Genomic DNA, 19,996 nt, shown 5'->3' on the forward strand with positions numbered 1-19,996 from the left:
CAAATGTAATACAATGAGTTGTACGGTGCACACTTGACATGCAGTTGGGACGTGAAAGTGGAAGTGTACCATGCAAGGAACTAGAGAGGGTGGTTTCGAGAGGACGTGCGTACACACACACACACACTCATCATCATACCATTCATCATCATTCATCATATTTGGACAAACAAACCACTGCAGCAGTTTATTTTCCCCCCTAACCAAACAGCCTTTCACTGTCATAACTCAGATAGCCAGCCCACCCTTTTAGTCTGAATAAAGGAAGTCCCACAATGCCCCATAAACGGCAATCATTACCCTGCCCGAACTAAAAGCCTGCACATGAAAAAGGGCTTTTGATAGGCTGAGATAACTGGGCCTTGTTTGCAGGTTGACTCTCATACAGACAACAGAGGATAGAAATGAACTATCAGTGGTAATAATGTTTCACGAAGAGATATTGCTATTCATGGTACATTTTAGTTAGTTTTTAGGAAACAATTGGGAAAAGAGGATTGTGAAGATTGGAGTGTGTGTATGAGTGTGTGTGCCTTACCTCAGTACTGGCCGGGCCCTGTGGCGGCTGGGGGCCTTGTGAACCCCCGTCCTGCTCGGGCCCTCCTACTGTCTTAGACAGCACCTTGTCGATATCCAGAGAGTCCATGCTGGACGCGGATGCAGAATTAACACTGGACCTCGAGGAGTGGCCCCCCGCCTCGTGTTCACTAACCGTGCCCACCGAGCCCGTCCTCCGGTGCTGCGAGGACGAGGAACCTGCCGAGGAGCGCCGGAGGGTGGTCGAGGAGTAGGAGGAAGAAGTCTGGTGTGCCGCCTCATCCATGCTGAGTGACGCCTGCTCCAACTGGGCCGTGATGTCGTCCAGCGAGAGGTTCGATGCCGACGGGCGCCCGTGGGAGTTGGAGCTGCCCCCTCGGACGGTGGAGGCCGGTGAGGCCCGGGTACTACTGCTGGTGCTGCCCCCGCTGCTACTCCCCCCACCACTGCCAGTTTGCTTGACACTGGCGCTGCGACCCCCCGGGCATCGCTGTTGACATTTAGCCTGGCGGGCGGTGCCGGTGTTGGGCTTGCCGATGGTGCTGAGCTCCTGTTCTATGGAACACAGGTCAGCCATCAGGGCATCCAGGTCTACGGTCTCTGTCGTCTGGTTCAAAGCCTCTGTAAGGAGGGGGAAAAGGGGAGTGTGAATCCATGTTATTTTGTATACACACATGCTAGTACACACACACTAAATAGAAGCTAAAATATTGATTTCATGAAAGTGTGACAGTTGAAAAGGTACTTTTGCACAGCAGTAAAGCAATGGTTGTGTGGGTCACACAGGCATGTCACAGACACCATTGTTCTGCAGGAAGTAGGTAGGGCATATAGGTCTGAGTGTGTGTCTTACCGTTGATGTTGTACATGGAGAAGCGGTACGAAAAGTTAGCCATGTTGGTTTCCTGTCTGAGAGGGGCCTTCTGGACCGACTTCTGTGGCTTCCCGTCATCCAGACTCTGTAGAGGACAAATCACACTATCAAAATCCCCAACATCTTAAAGATGGTCTCTGATACTTTTTAGCCACTCGTTCTGAATAGTCACCGAATATTGCGTACTACCTCACAAATTATTGCCCTCTCGCTCTACTGTGTGTGCGTCTTGCTAGCTGTCACTCAAATGGCGAGGGGCGGAAGCTCATTGGCTGAAACGCAAATTGCTAGGGGACTGGCCCAAATGTAGGGAAAATGGCACCCCACGGATTCCAGAAAACAGTCGCTGTTCAAACTAGGGATTCCATGGCTAATTGAGGTAAGACTTTCTCATAGATTATGCATGTATGAACTACACAGAGGTTGACCGATTAATTAGCATGGCCGATTAATTAGGGCCGATTTCAAGTTTTTCATAACAATCGGTAATCTGCATTTCTGGACACCGATTATGGCCAATTACATTGCAATCCACGAGGAAACTGCGTGGCAGGCTGACCACCTGTTATGCGAGTGCAGCAAGGAGCCAAGGTAAGGTGCTAGCTAGCATTAAACTTATCTTATAAAACAACTATCAATCTTAACATAATCACTAGTTAACTACACATGGTTGATGATATTACTAGTTTAAATAGTGTCATGACGTTGGCCTGGGGGTAGGTTTATGACAGTCAAATACCTCTACCCCCCTTTTTCCTCTCTCTACCCTACTGATGTTACATTTGCAAAGTTAACAGAGATTCTGGGAACATCAGAAGGTGGGGGGAAATGAACTATATTCTGGTAATCCGACCAATTGAACATATGCGGTGGTACTTAATAAATATGATGTCAGTTCGGTTGTCAATTGAGATATTCTCATCAATGATAAGATGACAAACTCTACAGTGGAAAGTCTACACATCAGAGTTATCGGATTCACATGGAATTGTTGTTCAATTTAAATGTTTTAATATGAAATTATTTGTGATGGGATGAAATGTGATTTTAGCATCTAAAATGTGAGATTTGGGTTTTCATAAGATAGGGCTCTGCTCAATCAGTGGCCCGCCCCTGTGACGGGACATGGGCTATGAAACTTTTCAAACACGCCCTCCTCTTCCTTCCTATATAAGCCCTTGACGACAATATAACCTCCTGTTCCGAGGATGTAGGACGGCGGTCCTATGTCAGAATGGTTCTGATAATAACTACAGAACGAAGCCAACGTGAGCTTTGGTTGTGAATGGTATGAACTTTGCACTCTTATTCACTACAGAAGTGATACCTCCTAGCCGTTGAGATAGCAACAGCAGCTGCAGCGAGGGTTAGGAAGGAACAGACAGAGTATTCCGTCTATCACCCAGCGACGTTACTACAACGTATCCAATTGACAACCAGAGACATTCTTCAAAGGACTTGGTTTGGCAACACGGACTTCCATCTACCTCCAACCTACCAAAGCGCAGCTCAGAGTAAATATTTATTGCATTTTCCTTTTCCAAATGGTAATTTAGAATGCATCAGATACTGTATTTACGATAGCACAGTTTCTCCCTATGTCCCTCAGTCTTCCCGCTCTTTCACTCAAACCAAGCCCTTTTCTTTTGTGTAACCAGCTGTCATATCTGTTTCGCCCGCTAGGGACGTTTCCTTTATGACATAATTTGTAATCAAGTTATGATTTAATTATGTGTAATTCTGTGTGATTAGTTAGGTATTTAGTAAATAAATAATTAAACCCAATTTTGTATTGCTGATTCAAATTGTTAGCCAGGTTTCGTGCAGATAACCAAGAATTTACAACTTTCAGATGAGACTGAATTAAGATGACGATTGATATTGACTGCTATTGATGTAAAATATTACTAGGTCTTATATTACAGCTCTATAAATATTATTTTGTGGTGCCCGACTCTCTAGTTAATTACATTTACATGATTAGCTCAATCAGGTAATATTAATTACGGAGAAATTATTTTATAGAATAGCATGTCATATCACTTAATCCGGCATAGCCAAAGACACGACACTAGCTTGTCCTGAGTTGCATATAATCAATGCGATGCCTGTTATTTCATCATCGAATCACAGCCTACTTCGCCAAATGGGTGATGATTTAACAAAGGCGCATTCGCGAAAAAAAGCACAATCATTGCACAAATGTACTTAACCATAAACATATTTTGCTGTTTTAAAATCGGTATCGGCGTTGAAAAATCAGAATCGGTCGACCGCTACTACACATAAAACAAAGTACAGGAGCAAGTCTTTAATGCATAACAATACCAGCTTTTAACAGGCTTGAAGGAAGTGGAAGAAAGCTAACATGACTCAGCGAATGGGTGGGAAACTAGGATAATATAGTTGGCGAGATACGGTTACCAGGATACGATTGCAAGGGTACGGTTACTAGGTTACAGTTACTAAGACATGGTTGCATGGATACTATTACTATGATATTGTTACTAGAATATGGTTACTTGGATTTGGTTTGCTAGGATTCCATTGCCAAGATATGGTATCCATGACACGGCTACCAGGATACGCCCATCCTCCCCTACTGCAATACCTGTGTGAGTTTGTCCAGTTCTCCCAACCAGGCTCCAAACATTTTGTCCAGATCCTGGTCTTCCTTATCACTGTCCTCCTCCTCTGCCCCGTGGTCCAGCTCATCGTCAGACATATCCGCCATCTGTAGGCAGACACAGAGTACCTCATTTGAATACAGGAATCACATTACAATTGAAAGGATTAAAACATTTAAATTCACGTGCACACAAGCATACGCAGACACATTTACTAAGAGAGAATTTCATCGCACAGTGGCCGCGATGAATCCACAACTTCACCAGCTCAACCTTCTTACATGTTACCATGGCAACCGCCAAAAAGAGCTCTATAATGTGGATAGATACGGCTGCGCAACGGCAGGAGGCTATTCCCTGTTGTCTGCCAGAGATCCAGTATAACACATGCTGGATGCCATCATACCTATGTTCAGACATTGGCGATAAGAGTCGAAGTGGACTGTCAGCCACATCTAGTCAATAACTGTGTCCCAAATTTCACCCTATTCCCTTATTGTGCACTAGGGCTCTGTAATGCACTATGAAGGGAATGGGGTGCCACTTGGGACGTTACCGTGGTATTCTGTATCACAAAGCCTCGTTGTGCCATCTAATGACAATGACAGAGCGCCCTCTTGTGGACAGATTAGAAAATAGGTGATTTAATTATTTATTTCCCACCTTTTACACTGCTGACTAAATGCCACACCGGTAGATCTTGAGCCAGTGACACTACAAGCCTTTAAAGCCCCTAGAGGTTTTAAAGGCACACACACACACACACAGACACACACGTCACCGAAGCCACTTCCCCTAACCCCCACCCACATCTGTGTGACTAAACCAATCTCTGACCACATTCCTTTCTGATCCCCTCCAACCTCGGGCAGACAGAATCATATTGGTGTAATAGCTGACCCCTTCACATCCTGTTCCTATTGCATCACTTCCTGGTTGGAGAGGGAAACAGTTTAGTGGAGTATTACTGTCACACAACCTTAGGAATGAAAACACAGCACGGGATCCAGTCAGGGGAACGCTTTCTTATCTTTATCTACTGATAGGCTGCATGAGGACATGGGGAGGCACAGCCACACACAGTGGGACACAAGAAAACACTCCCTCACACATGGTCACATGCAGTTGAAGTTGGAAGTTTACATCCACCTGAGCCAAATACATTTAAACTCAGTTTTTCACATTTAATCCTAGTAAAAATTCCATGTCTTAGGATCACCCCTATTTTAAGAATGTGAAATGTCAGAATAATTGTAGAGAGAATGATTTCTTTTAGCTTTTATTTCTTTCATCACATTCCCAGTGGGTCAGAAGTTTACATATACTCAATTAGTATTTGGTAGCATTGCCTTTAAAATTGTTTAACTTGGTTCAAACATTTTGGGTAGCCTTCCACAAGCTCCCATAATAAGTTGGGTGAATTTAGTTTTTTTGGTGAGCTATATTTGTTTCATCAGACCAGAGGACATTTCTCCAAAAAGTACAAATCTTTGCCCCCATGTGCAGTTGCAAACCGTAGTCTGGCTTTTTTATGGCAGTTTTGGAGCAGTGACTTCTTCCTTACTGAGCGGCCTTTCAGGTTATGTCAATATAGAACTTGTTTTATTGTGGATATAAATCCTCTTGTACCCGTTTTCTTCAGCATCTTATTCTGGGATTTGCACTTTTCGCACCAAAGTACGTTCATCTCAAGGAGACAGAACGCGTCTCCTTCCTGAGCGGTATGACGGCTGCGTGGTCCCATGGTGTTTATACTTCCGTACTATTGTTTGTACCAATGAACGTGATACATTTGGAATTTGGCATTTGGAAATTGCTCCCAAGGATGAACCAGACTTGTGGAGGTCTACATTCTTCTGAGGTCTTGGCTGATTTCTTTTGATTTTCCCATGATGTCAAGCAAAGAGGCACTGAGTTTGAAGGTAGGCCTTGAAATTCACCCACCGGTACACCTCAAATTTACTCAAATGATGTCAATTAGCCTATCAGAAGCTTCTAAAGCCATGACATCATTTTCTGGAATTTTCCAAGCTGTTTAATTACACAGTCAGCTTACTGTGTATGTCAACTTCTGACCCACTGGAATTGTGATACAGTGAATCATAAGTGAAATAATCGGTCTGTAAAGAAATTGTTGGAAAAATTACTTGTGTCATGCACACAGTAGATGTCCTAACCGACTTGCCAAAACTATAGTTTGTTTACAAGAAATGTGTGGAGTGGTTGAAAAACGAGTTTTAATGAATCCAACCTAAGTGTATGCAGCTTCCGACTTCAAATGTACACACGCACGGACGCACACCCTCCTACCACTAAACTGTAACCACAGATTTCAATGACTCGCCCCCCCGTTCTCTCTTTTCACACACACACACACACACACACACACACACACAACTAGTGAGAAGTGAGACAGAAACAAGCACACACACGGCGACATGGTATCACAGGCATGGCAGCAGTGTGTGACAAAGTAGCCTAAAGACACAAAGGCACAGTGTTATCCCCACAATATTTCCCTGTGTTCCTACAGTACATTAACCCCTACAACAGCCAGACCTGGGTTCAAATACTATTTGAAATCCAGGCAGGCAGGTTTGCAGTTTGGGGTATATTCTATGGGTTCCATTGAGCTCAATCAAGTATTTGAAGCCAGGTCTGATCGCAGCCCATTCAGATGAACAGACTATTTAGAAGCTCAGGCCTCTCATTGGCCAGGCCTAAGGTAATCTCATTGGTCTTCCAGGGGGGTATAGTGCTTCCCCTTAACCGTGCTGTGAGCCCCTTGATGGGTGACTGTACTGTACCAGACAACAGGACCCTGCACAGGTACATAGGGGGGAAAACCCCAAATTGAGCGCTGCTTTTGATACTGTGTGTGTGTGTGCGCACTTGTTTTCCTAGCTTAACAGGACCCCAATGCCCTAATAATTCACCCGAATATCTTTAGTGTAGAAAAACACTTTTTTTCAAATGCTATTTTAAAGCTTAAGGGTTAGGTTTATGGTTTTGGGGTTAAGGTTTAGGAGTTAGGGATAAATAGGATTGTTAATGGTCAAACATTTTTTGTCAAAAATTCCTGAAATTTCACAAGAATAAAGCTGTGTGTGACCCGCAATCTGATCCAAGATCAGCATTGAGCTTAATTGAGATTGTATCTGTACAGTATAATTTTCTGCAGCATTATGTTGGAGTGTGTGTGTGTGGAAGGTAGTATAATGTAATAGCAATGTCTCAAAGAGAGGAGCAATGTGTTTAAGTGTGGAGGGAGCAGTGGAGAGGAAAGGCAGGAAGGGCTTGCTTTGAAAATCCCCTCTCCTCTTATTCCCCTGAGAGAGAGCAGAAAGAAAAGAGAGCGTACATATTTCGCTGCATTCTCTACCTCCAAATCTTTATTTTCTTCTGTGTTAACAGCTCAAAGAAAGAGTGAGAGGAAGAAGCAGAAGAGTGAGAGAGGAAGGGAGAAAGAAAAGCAGAGAGCGAGAGAGAGAGCAGGGAGGGATCAGAGTGAGGGAAAGAAGAGAGAACAGGGAGGGATCAGAGTGAGGGAAAGAAGAGGGAGCAGGGAGGGATCAGAGTGAGGGAAGGAAGAGAGAACAGGGAGGGATCAGAGTGAGGGAAAGAAGAGGGAGCAGGGAGGGATCAGAGTGAGGGAAAGAAGAGAGAACAGGGAGGGATCAGAGTGAGGGAAAGAAGAGAGAACAGGGAGGGATCAGAGTGAGGGAAAGAAGAGAGAACAGGGAGGGATCAGAGTAAGGGAAAGAAGAGAGAACAGGGAGGGATCAGAGTAAGGGAAAGAAGAGAGAACAGGGAGGGATCAGAGTGAGGGAAAGAAGAGAGAACAGGGAGGGAGAAAAGGCCTGCTGTGCTAAGTTGCAGTTAGCATCCTGTGGTTAAACAGCCTGTGATTTGGGCCTAGTTTGGCTGAGTGTGTGTGAGTGGGCCTGGTGGGCACTGGCACAGGCCATAAACACACAGACAGACACGTATACCCTCACTCACAACACACAAAAGTTAATGCGTGCAAAATACGCAAAGCAGCTGGAAAGGAGTCTGTTTCGGATCATGGGCGGACACATTCAAGATAGCTAGCTTACACAGAACCACTGTTGTGTGTGTGTGTGTGTGTGTGTGTGTGTGTGTGTGTCTGTGTGTGTGTGTGACTGTGCAAATTTACAGGCATGGACAGTTACACGCACAGTCTTTCCACACGGTGTCACTTCAGCTGCCCAACCATCGCCTACCTAAAGCCCCTTGGCCATCCCAGTCAACCATTTAGTTGGCATGGCCACCATATATGTGAGATACACAATGTACAGTGAACAGGGCACACACCCGTGTGTATGTAGTAGCTGTGCGCGCGGCAAGTGGGGGGGGGGGGGGGGGGGGGGCAGGGTGTCCAGAACAGGAAATGGCCTAATTTCCCCCACGGGCTGTTCCATAACAACGCCCAAGCCCAGCAGTCAATCAAAACCCAGCATCGCCATTGTTACAGCGCCGGGGACAGGGCTTCTTTACAGCATGACATCATGGCTAACCGAGGAGGACAGGAAAATAACAGAATGAAATAAGCCTCCTTTCTGTTTGCAAATACACTGGTGGTGCTATCATATAGACTGCTGTGTCTGAAATGACACCCTATGGGCCCCGGTCAAAAGTAGGACACTATATAGGGAATAGGGTGCCATTTGGGAAGCAAGTACAGAGATGAGCGATCAGCCACCGTCTATAGTCTGACAGCACTCCCCTTGCTGTAATAATTATAGACACGCACACTTTTTGGGTTGTTGACCATAAGCTTTAAACAGTGCTGCCAACTATTGAAGATAGGAATTCTCACTCCAAGCTGTTGTCATTGGCTCCACTCCTAACTGGTGGTCTGGTGGTTCCCAAAAATTCTGTTTTAAAGCAAATTTCCTGCAATTCTACATATTTTTTACATGGCTAAGGCCCATGACCTGGGTGGATTTAGATGTTTTTTTTAAATTATCACAGGTCAGGATTCTCCACGACTTGGCTTCAATTACTTTGAGATTATATGGGCATGACATTTAGAGTATGCTAATTGGGGGTCATTAAATGGCATTGGTTTTTGGTTAGAAAATGCTAATACTAAAAGTTGGTGGCAGAGTCTAACCAATAGGACCATAGAAAATACTGCATAGGAGGTAGCTCTCTAAGAGGGTTCGCCGCCCCTGATCTAAGCTTCCCAAATACTTGGGGTTTGAATATGTCCACGTGACATTTGATTTCTACAAAATTACCCCACATTCAAGAAGAATCTCATGAAAATAAATCTTCAGTGAGTGAGGATGACTGGCAAAACATTGCCACCATCTGACTCTACATAGGCAGGATACGTTGCATTTATGCATACCGTTTCTGCCTAGCAGCTTGTGCACAATACTAAAGACCGGATATTTTAGGCAATGGCCGTTTCAATATAGCCTATTCTCATGACTTCTCCTACACTACCTGGCCAGTGTATTAGGTACACCACCCCGTTAACAAAAAATGGATTGCTCCAACAGTGAGTCACGTGGCCGTGGCTTGCTATATAAAGCAGGCAGACAGGCATCCAGTAACTGTTCGATTGAACGTTAGAATGGGCAAAACGAGTGACATAAGCGACTAATGAAAACATTATGAACACCTCTTTCCATGACAGACTGACCAGGTGAATGCTATGATCCCTTACTGACGTCCCTTCAAAATCAGTGTAGATGAAGGGGAGGTGGTTTGTGGCAAGAACTGCAACGCTGTTTTAAGAATGGTCCACCCACCAAAGGACATCCAGCCAATTTGACAACAGTGGGAAGCACTGGAGTCAACATGAGCCAGCATCCCCATGGAATGCTTTCGACAACTTGTAGAGTCCATATGCCCCAACGAATTGAGGCTGTTCTGAGGGCAAAAGACTCAAGCAGGCATAATCGATTTCAAATAGCCTAAACTACACCAGAAAAATTGGTAAGTGAAAATAATAACAAGTAGGTGGAATAACAGTAGTGTTCTTGCTAAGATAAGCACACTCAGTCTATTTTAGCCCATTGTAGGGGATGGGAAATGTTGTTATGACATCAGCTATTGTGAAAGGCCAAATACATTAACCAGGTGAATCTTATCAACTGTGCCTGAAAATCATTTTGAAATTGGAGCATATGCGTCCGCCTTTCTACACCACGAGCATTGTAACAGTAGCTAATGCAAGTGGTGGATTAAACTAATTTAAATAACTAACTAGGCTGTATAATCACATGCTGTAATAAGGAAGCATTCTGCGACAGGGACAGTAGTAACAGCAAATTCATTTGGTACAAAACAGTGCTACAAGTTGCCGTGTTGCTCTTTTGGAAATTGAATTCATAAAATGCCCGTCTTGTCTGCTGTGCCTGCACACCAGACACAGCATAGAGGGGCGTTTCTTTATAAAATGTGCATCCAATTGCCTTGGCCCCGGACCCTTACTAAACCAATTACAACCTTCAATCTGTCGGGGTACACAGTGCAGTGGCAGGAAGATGATGGATCTCCCAGGTGAAGCTGCCACGGTTACAAAGCAAACTTTATTTGTCACATGCACCAAATACAACAAGTGTAGAACTTACCGTGAAATGCACTGTTGGTTAAGAAAATATTGACCAAATAAAGTAAAGTTAAAAAAATAGCAAAAAGTAACAAAATAACAATAACGAGGCTATATATGTGGGTATGTGCGGAGGTACTGGTTAGTCGAGGTAATTTGTACATGTAGGTAGGGGTGAAGCGACTATGCATAGATAATAAAACAGCGAGTAGCAGCAGTGTACAAAACAAAAATGGAGGGGCGGGGGGGGTTAGAAGTCTGGTGGCATTTGATTAATTGTTCAGCATTCTTAAGGCTTGGGGGTAGAAGCTGTTAAGGAGCCTTTTGGTCCTAGACTTGACAATTGTATGGGCTTTCCTCTGACACTGCCTAGTATATAGGTCCTGGATGGCAGGATCTTGGCCCCAGTGATGCACTGGGCCATTCGCACTACCCTCTGTAGCGCCTTGCAGTCAGATGCCGAGCAGTTGCCATGCATTGATGCAACCGGTCAGGATGCTCTCGATGGTGCAGCTGTAGAACTTTGAGGATCTTGGGACCCATGCCAAATCTTTTCAGTCTCTTGAGGGGGAAAAGGTTTTGTCGTGCCCTCTTCACAACTGTCTTGATGTGTTTGGACCATGATAGATCGTTGGTGATGTGGACACCGAGGAACTTGAAACTCTCGACCCGCTCCATTACAGCCCCATCGATGTTAATGGGGGCCTGTTCGGCCCGGCTTTTCCTATAGTCCACGATCAGCTCCTTTCTTGCTCACATTGAGGGAGAGGTGGTTGTCCTGACCTCCTCCTATAGGCTGTCTCATCATTGTCGGTAATCAGGCCCTGTTGTGTCATCAGCGAACTTGGTGTTGGAGTCTTGTTTGGCCACGCAGTTGTGGGTGAACCGGGAGTACAGGAGGGGACTAAGTACACACCCGAGGAGCCTCTGTGTTGAGGATCAGTGTAGCAGACGTGTTGTTGCCTACCCTTACCACCTGGGGATGGCCCGTCAGGAAGTCCAGGATCCAGTTGCAGAGGGAGGCGTTTAGTCCCAGAGTCCTTAGCTTAGTGATGAGCTTCGTGGGCACTATGGTGTTGAACGCTGAGCTGTAGTCAATGAACAGCATTCCCACATAGCTGTTCCTTTTGTCCTGGTGGGAAAGGGCAGTGTGGAGTGCGATTGAGATTGCGTCATCTGTGGATCTGTTATGGCGGTATGCGAATTGGAGTGGGTCTAGGGTATCCAGGATGATGTTGATGTGAGCCATGACCAGCCTTTCAAAGCATGGCTACCGATATGAGTGCTACTGGGCGGTAATCATTAGGCAGATTACCGTCGCTTCCTTGGGCACAGGGACTATGGTGGTCTGCTTGAAACATGTAGGTATTACAGACTCAGTCAGGGAGAGGTTGAAAATGTCAGTGAAGACACTTGCCAGTTGGTCCGGGCATGCTTTGAGTACACGTCTTGGTAATCTGTCTGGCCCCACGGCTTTGTGAATGTTGACCTGTTTAAAAGGTCTGGCTCACATCGGTTACCGAGAGCGTTATCACTTATTCATCCAGAACAGCTGGTGCTCACGTGCATGCTTCAGTGTTGCTTGCATAAAAGGCATTTAGCTCGTCTGGTAGGCTTGCGTCCCTGGGCAGCTCACGTCTAGGTTTCCCTTTGTAGTCTGTAATAGTTTTCAAGCCCTGCCACATCCGAAGAGCATCAGAGCCGGTGTAGTAGGATTCAATCTTAATCCTGTATTGACACTTTGCTTGTTTGATGGTTTATCTGAGGGCATAGCGGGATTTCTTATAAGCATCCGGATTAGTGTCCCGCTCCTTGAATGCTCATGATATAGAATTGCAGATGAATATGATCCCATTTCCAAACACAGTTGATAAGTTAAACACACTGAATTGGATTAATTACAAAATAAAAGTAGTATTTTTTTAATAAGTGAAAAATAAAAAGGTGTGGTGTCTGAAGAGTGTCAAATGCATCTCAAGGTCCAACACGTGAGAGTTGGCCGCACCGTTTAAATCAGCGTCCCAGGTGATAATTCACTTAAAACGGTTAGAACACCTGCTACGAAGGGCATGATTGATTTACAACCGGGGACATCACCACTACCTGAAACAGACAGCGTGTGGGTGTGTGAGTTATATGTGAGTTATCACAAAAACAAACACCAATCCCTTCTTCACTCCCTCTCACCATCTTTCTCTCCCTCTCACCATCTTTCTCCCTCCATCACTCTCTCTCCAGGCTTCTGTGTCTATGAGAAGCCTGAGCATGACACTCACTCATCTGTCTCCCATCACCACCGGGGTCAGAGCAAAGGGGCCACCTCAGGGTTCAGAGGTCACCCCACTGGGGATGTTGTGGTGTTAAGCCTCTGCCAGAGAGGGAGGGGTACATAGGAAACACACACACACACACGTCTGCCCCACAGAAGGCCACCAGTTTGGGTTGGCCTGTGCCTCCGAGGAGGGGGATATAGAGGGAGAGAAGAGAAAGAGAAAGGGGGAGAAAGATTGAGGGGACTGTTCTGGAAAAGCACTTCTCTAAATTAAAGAAGGTAATGGCTGGCTTCCAGTTCTTAACCATGAGGCTGGGAATAGAGAACAGAACACAAACTGTCAATGTACTGTTGAGTGCTCAAGCTGGGCAAGGGCGAAGAGTGTTTCATATAGAGAAGGGAAAGGATGCGATGTTGGCCTATGGAGGGTCAACAGGCAGTGTCATTAAAGGTCATACATGGGATGCTCACTGACAGTCAAGTCAGGAGGTGTAGAACCCTAACCTGTAGCCAATGCATCTGTATATAACCACACACACACACACACACCAAATGTGAATTTTAAACACTACATAAATCTCAATGACAGAGATAAATGCAGGCTGATGTTATGTAGCATGTAGCCTAGTAGAACAGTGTTTAACCTAGGTGTTTGGTTGACTTCCGTGTAATCTGAATGGAAATCAGCTAGCCACTCATGCTTCACATGCAAACCAATTGACCCTATATAAGTATATTTGAGAGGGGGAGGGAAGGAGAGAGATAAGAAGCGTTTCGAAAAGAATGGAGAAAAACAAGGATATGAGGATTGATAGAGCAGAAAGTAGGGAGAGAGGGGGAATGGAAGGCAGAGAGAGGAGGGGAGGAGAGAGAAAAATGGAGAGAATAGAAGGAGAGTTAGGCAGAGAGAGGGAAGGAGCATGAGGGAGAGAGAAATAGGGAGGGAGCTAGAGAGAATGAGGACGAGAGTGGGGGGGGGGGGAAAGAACAGGAGAAGGCATTCGGACAACTCCACACTAATAGAATGAAACTGGCAGCTTCATTAAATAGTACCCGCAAAACACCAGTCTCAACGTCAACAGTGAAGAGGCAACTCCGGGATGCTGGCCTTCTAGGCAGAGTTCCTCTGTCCAGTGTCTGTGTTCTTTTGCCCATCTTAATCTTTTACTGGCCAGTCTGATATGTTTTTTTCTTTGCAACTCTGCCTACAAGGCCAGAATCCCGGAGTCATCTCTTCACTGTTTAAGGTAAGACTGGGGTTTTTGCGGGTACTATTTAATAAAGCTGCCTGTTGGAGGACTTGTGAGGCGTCGGTTTCTTAAACTAGACACTCTAATGTACTTGTCCTCTTGCTCAGTTGTGCACCGGGGATTGCTTTCTATTCTGGTTAGAGACAGTTTGCGCTGTTCTGCGAAGAGAGTAGTACACAGCGTTGTACGAGATCTTCAGTTTCTTGGCAATTTCTTGCATGGAATAACCTTCATTTCTCAGAAAAAGAATAGACTGATGAGTATCAGAAGGAAGGTCTTTGTTTCTGGGCATTTTGAGCCTGTAATTGAACCCACAAATGCTGATGCTCCAGATACTCAACTAGTCTAAATAAGGACAGTTTTATTGGTTCTTTAAATCAGCACAACAGTTTTCAGCTGTGCTAACAATTGCAAATCTTGCAACCTTACAGTTAACTAGTCCAACGCAATAACGACCTGCCTCTCTCTCGTTGCACTTCACAAGGAGATTGCCTTTTACGCAAATGCAGTAAGCCAAGGTAAGTTGCTAGCTAGCATTAAACGTATATTATAAAAACAATCATAATCACTAGTTAACTACACATGGTTGATGATATTACTAGATATTATCTAGCGTGTCTTGCGTTGCATATAATCTGACTGAGCATACAAGTATCTAAGTATCTGACTGAGCGGTGGTAGGCAGAAGCAGGCGCGTAAACATTAATTCAAACAGCACTTTCGTGTGTTTTGCTAGCAGCTCAAAGTTGTGCGTCAAGCCTATCAACTCTCGAGATGAGGCTCGTGTAACCGAAGTGAAATGGCTAGCTAGTTGGCATGCGCTAATAGCATTTGAAACGTCACTCGCTCTGAGCCTTCTAGTAGTTGTTCCCCCTGCTCTGCATGGCAACGCTGCTTCGAGCTTGGCTGTTGTTGTTGTGTTGCTGGTTCGAGCCCAGGGAGGAGCGAGGAGAGGGACGGAAGCTATACTGTTACACTGGCAATACTAAAGTGCCTATAAGAACATCCAATAGTCAAAGGTTAATGAAATACAAAATGGTATAGAGAGAAATAGTCCTATAATTCCTATAATAACTACAACCTAAAACTTCTTACCTGGGAATATGGAAGACTCATGTTAAAAGGAACCACCAGCTTTCATATGTTTTCATGTTCTGAGCAAGGAACTGAAACGTTAGCTTTCTTACATAGCACATATTGCACTTTTACTTTCTTCTCCAACACTTTGTTTTTGCATTATTTAAAGCAAATTGAACATATTTCAGTATTTACTTGAGGCTAAATGGATTTTATTGATGTATTATATTAAGTTAAAATAAGTGTTCATTCAGTATTGTTGTAATTGTCATTATTACAATGTTTAAAAAAAAAAATATATATATATATATATATATATATATATATATATATATATATATATATATATATATATATATTTTTTTTTTTTTTTTATTTTTTTTTTTTTAAACAGGCCGATTAATCGGTATCGGCTTTTTTGGTCCTCCAATAATTGGTTTCGGCGTTGAAAAATCATAAAATCGGTCGACCTCTACTCTGTACACCTATGTAGATATTCCATAAAAAATCCGCCATTTCCAGCTACAATAGTCATTTACAACATCTACACTGTATTTCTGATCAATTTGGAGTTATTTTAAATGGACAAAAATGTTGTTTTTCTTTCAAAAACAAGGACATTTCTAAGTGACCCCAAACTTTTGAATGGTAGTGTATGTACTGAAAGTGAATTAATGAAGAGGCCACAGAGTTCCAGAGTTCCAATTTCCAGAGAATTTGACAAAACCCATTTACTTGAAGAACAGTACAGATGCAAAGTTTGGTAACATGATGACGTTTTGTGTGCTTTGTGTCATCATTTTGTTACTGTGGAATTGCCCATTACATCATAGATAAGATTACGTGGAACTCTGCAGTCTCTTCATTAATTCACTTTGCATCCGAGTAGGAACAGAACACTTGTTTATTTGGTTTGTTCTCAGCCTCGTCCTGGGTCCTGTTCATTAGAGCTTACAGGAGCAGAACGTTTTGCCAAGGAAAACAGAGTGTTTCTTGTTTCTTACTGAACAAGTTCAGAATCAGATAGAACATCACTTAGTTTTGGAGCGCTCTCTGACTTTGTGCCCACCGAACAAGACCATGGTAAGGGTGAATGCAAGTGTGCACACACACACACACACACACACACACACCACACACACACACACACCTCACCTTTCTACACTAGCTTCACTATCTCCAACACAGAGGATTGATGACCCTTTTATGATTCAGAAAGTGGAAGTTGTAAAGTTTGTGACTATGCCGTAAGCTGTATGAAAACACATCATGACTAATGGCTGAATAGACATTTCCATAAACCAAACTTCTAAATGGGCGTGGATGTAGTCTAATTTTGGTGTCGTACCCCACCCACCCACACAATGCTCTCACACACACAACCAACTCCCTTGTGTGTGTGTGTGTGTGTGTGTCTGATGCATGAATGACAGAGGGGCTAATAAAACAGTGGCAGCAGTGACACATCGTCTCAACAGCATCCTCCATAGAAAAACATGACAGCCAGACAACACACAGACCAACCCATAATACTATTTCTCACTCTGCAACTCATTTTCTCTGTCTCTCAAACTACAAACTCCATCGTGACCCCAATGTAGATGAGAGCCTTTTCAAGTCCAAAAATACATCAACATCACATCACAATGAATGAATTCTCAAAAGGAGAAAAACACTCTTATTACAACAATGGTAACATTTTAGGAAAATCAGCTACAGGGGAAGTTAATAATAAATGCCAAGTAGAAGGCGCTTTTATCCAAAAATACTTAGTCATGTGTGTACACGTTACTTACGGGTGGCCCCCGGAATCAAACCCATAATCCTGGAGTTGAAAGTGTCATGCTCTACCAACTAAGCCATACAGGATGAGTAACAGTCTTACATTAAGTTGTAAAATGCTGAATTTCCCCTTTAACCCCACTATTCCATTCTGGAGAGGTAGATGAAAAAGAGGGGGGGCACATTCCTGTGAGTTTGGTAGGGCTCAGCTGTAGTCTCCTGAGGGGGTGGAACAAAAATTAACACCAAGAACAAAAAACATTTAGGGAGGATTGCTGGGTTAAGAATAGCACTCCAGTGTGTGAGGTAATGGCTCATTATAGAGTGGGTCCCATATTCTCAGCACCGCTAAATTGTCCCCTGGGAAGTGTGTGCGCGCGCGCGTGTGAGCATCTCAAACTAAGGCTGCTATAGAAGACAGTGGCTTGTTTTTCCCTTACCATGCACACATGAGTCTAGTCTATAACATTTAACACTGACTAAATTTAGAAAGTCTGCTTCAACAGCTGTCGACACACCTCGTAACCCCCCCCCCCCCCCATGTCACAATACCCTCCACTGTTCCTGTGGGTGAGTCACCCCTGGCCTTGGGTTCTGTTCTGGAGAGGAACATAGATAAGGGTGTGGCTGGACTCTCCCAAATGGTAGGAGGGGGTGGGCGGGGGTTATATGAGTAGGCCAAACACAGTTGGTATTACTGCTCTCAAGTGCTTTGATCGCCTATGCGACAAAGCAGGCGGGTGAGCGTGGACGAATGAATAGCGGCTATTTCAGGGCACAACGCACTGCTCATTTTCTTTTCTTTCACCCCTCTCCATCCCCTCTTCTCACCCTCTCTCCCGAATCCCCTCTGGGCAAACAGGCCTCATCCATCATGCTCAGTCAGTCAATGAAAGGGGCCATTTGCACACTGAGGGAGGGGCCAAAGAGATCATTAAACGTAGGCTGAGAACGTCATCAGTTCATAACTGTAAGACTACTGTATACGGCTAGTAGGCTACAACCCCATACGGTATGCAAAAAGGAGAATATCGTCTCCACACTGGCTATTAAAGAAACCCATTGACAACGGCAACAAGTCTAAAGTCAATTTGGGTGTAGATCACTCCTGGCCCCGCATTCAAAAAGCGTCTTGGCGTAGGAGTACAGTTCTAGGATCCGTTTGTCCTTTTAGATGATAACGAATACGATTACGTGGACAGTGAGGACCTAATCCTAGATCAGCACTCTTAGTCTGAGACTTTATGAACACAGGCCCTGGAACCTTTGTGCTCGGGAGAGTAATTCGAGAGGAACTCACTCCAGGCCAAGGTTGTGTTCATTAGGGCACACCGTAGACATGTTCTGATGGTACCCGAAGGTTTAGTGCCTAATGAACATGACCTTGCTTTGATTCAACATCATACAGTATATCAACATCCCCTGGTAATATCATCAATGGGAAAACCGCACAAAATTACATACAGCCTAGATATAAAATCAACAAAATGCATACAATGAAGCAGAGATCCAATCCAGAGACATTTTGCCATCTTTGTGCCATTAAAGAAAGCTAGAACACAGCACTTCCTACAATAAGCAGATAAAGGGAAGGATGGGCAAGTGGGAGAGAGGAAGACAGAGATGGTGAGATGATGGGGGAGGGAATGGACCATTGTAATATGTGTAGGGGGAGGGCCAGACTGACAAAACAGCATCAGTCAAGCACAACTGACAGCCAGCAGACAGAGGAAAAGAGGAGAATGGAAAGAGTAGGAGGAGAGGATCACTCAGAGTGACTCTGGCATACGCTGCCAATTAAAACAGGGGGGGAGAAAGGAGAGAGCAAGAAAGCAAACTAACAGAGATATAGAGGAGAGAGAAAGAGATGAGAAAGACAGAGGGATACGGGAAAAGAAAGAAAGACTAAAGAAATAAGGAGCGAGAGGAGCTGACCAGCTGATATGTTCCCATCCAGAGGCAGCAGCTAGAGGTCAGCAGCTAGAGGTCAGCAGGTTTCTCCATAGTAACAGCAACAGCCCATAGTAACAGCAACAGCCCAACCCCCATTGCAGCCGTCTTACTGTGCAAATACAGTGTCTTCAGAATGTATTCACACCGCTGGACCTATCCCACATTTTTCTGTGTTACAGCCTGAATTTAAAATGGATTCAATTAAGATTGTGCTACTAATCTATACAAAATACCCAATAATGTCAAAGTGTAATTATGTTTACAAATACATAAAAAAAATTAAAAAAAATTAAAAAAAATGTCAATAAGTATTCAATCATTTCATTATGGCAAGCAGAAAAAAGTTCAGGAGTAAACATTTGCTTAACCTCTTGAAACTAGGGGGCACTATTTTCATTTTTGGAAAAATAACGTTCCCAAAGTAAACGGGCTATTTTGTCAGGACAAGATAGAAGACACTAAAGTTTCCAAAACTGTACAAATATTGTCTGTGAGTATAACAGAACTGATATTGCAGGCGAAAGCCTGAGAAAAATCCAATCAGAAAGGGACTCTTATTTAGAAAGCTCTACGCAGAGTCCCTATTGAGCAGTAAATGAGATATCAACCAGATTCCTTTTTCTATGGCTTCCCTAATGTGTCTAGTGTCACAATACATAGTTTCAGGATTTTATTTTGAAAAATGAGCCTGAACGACAACATTGCGTCAGTGGTCAGCTGGAGGCGCTGAGTGTTTTGTGCGTAAAAGACAAATGCGGCCATTGTTTCTCTCTTTCCTACTAAGAAGCCACCTGTCCCGGTTGATATATTATCGAATAGATATTTGAAAAACACCTTGAGGATTGATTTTTTTGCCATGTTTCTATCGATATTATGGATCTAATTTGGAATATGTTTCGCCGTTGTCGTGACCTCAGTTTCCGGTGGATTTCTCAACCAAACGTGAAGTACAAACAGAGGTGTTTCAGCTATAAAAATAATCTTTATGGGACAAAATGAACATTTGCTGTCTAACTGGGAGTCTCGTGAGTGAAAACA

At 44.0% G+C, this 19,996-nt stretch overlaps 1 protein-coding gene across 7 annotated transcripts in view; it reads right to left on the reverse strand.

Annotated features, from left to right (window-relative positions):
- raph1b (Ras association (RalGDS/AF-6) and pleckstrin homology domains 1b) overlaps window positions 1–19,996 on the reverse strand; it is a 77,711-nt gene that overhangs the window by 22,249 nt on the left and 35,466 nt on the right. For all 7 annotated transcript variants that reach the window (XM_036952462.2, XM_036952461.2, XM_036952460.2 and 4 more), the window contains 3 exons: window positions 4,023–4,145; window positions 1,391–1,496; window positions 539–1,158 (listed from right to left, as the gene is read on the reverse strand). In XM_036952462.2, coding sequence (XP_036808357.2) covers window positions 539–1,158; window positions 1,391–1,496; window positions 4,023–4,145 — 849 coding nt within the window. The remainder of the gene's footprint in view (window positions 1–538; window positions 1,159–1,390; window positions 1,497–4,022; window positions 4,146–19,996) is intronic.

This window comes from Oncorhynchus mykiss, chromosome 18 (assembly GCF_057628025.1).
Source record: "Oncorhynchus mykiss isolate SJ-2025 chromosome 18, ASM5762802v1, whole genome shotgun sequence".
Taxonomy (NCBI): Eukaryota; Metazoa; Chordata; class Actinopteri; order Salmoniformes; family Salmonidae; genus Oncorhynchus; species Oncorhynchus mykiss.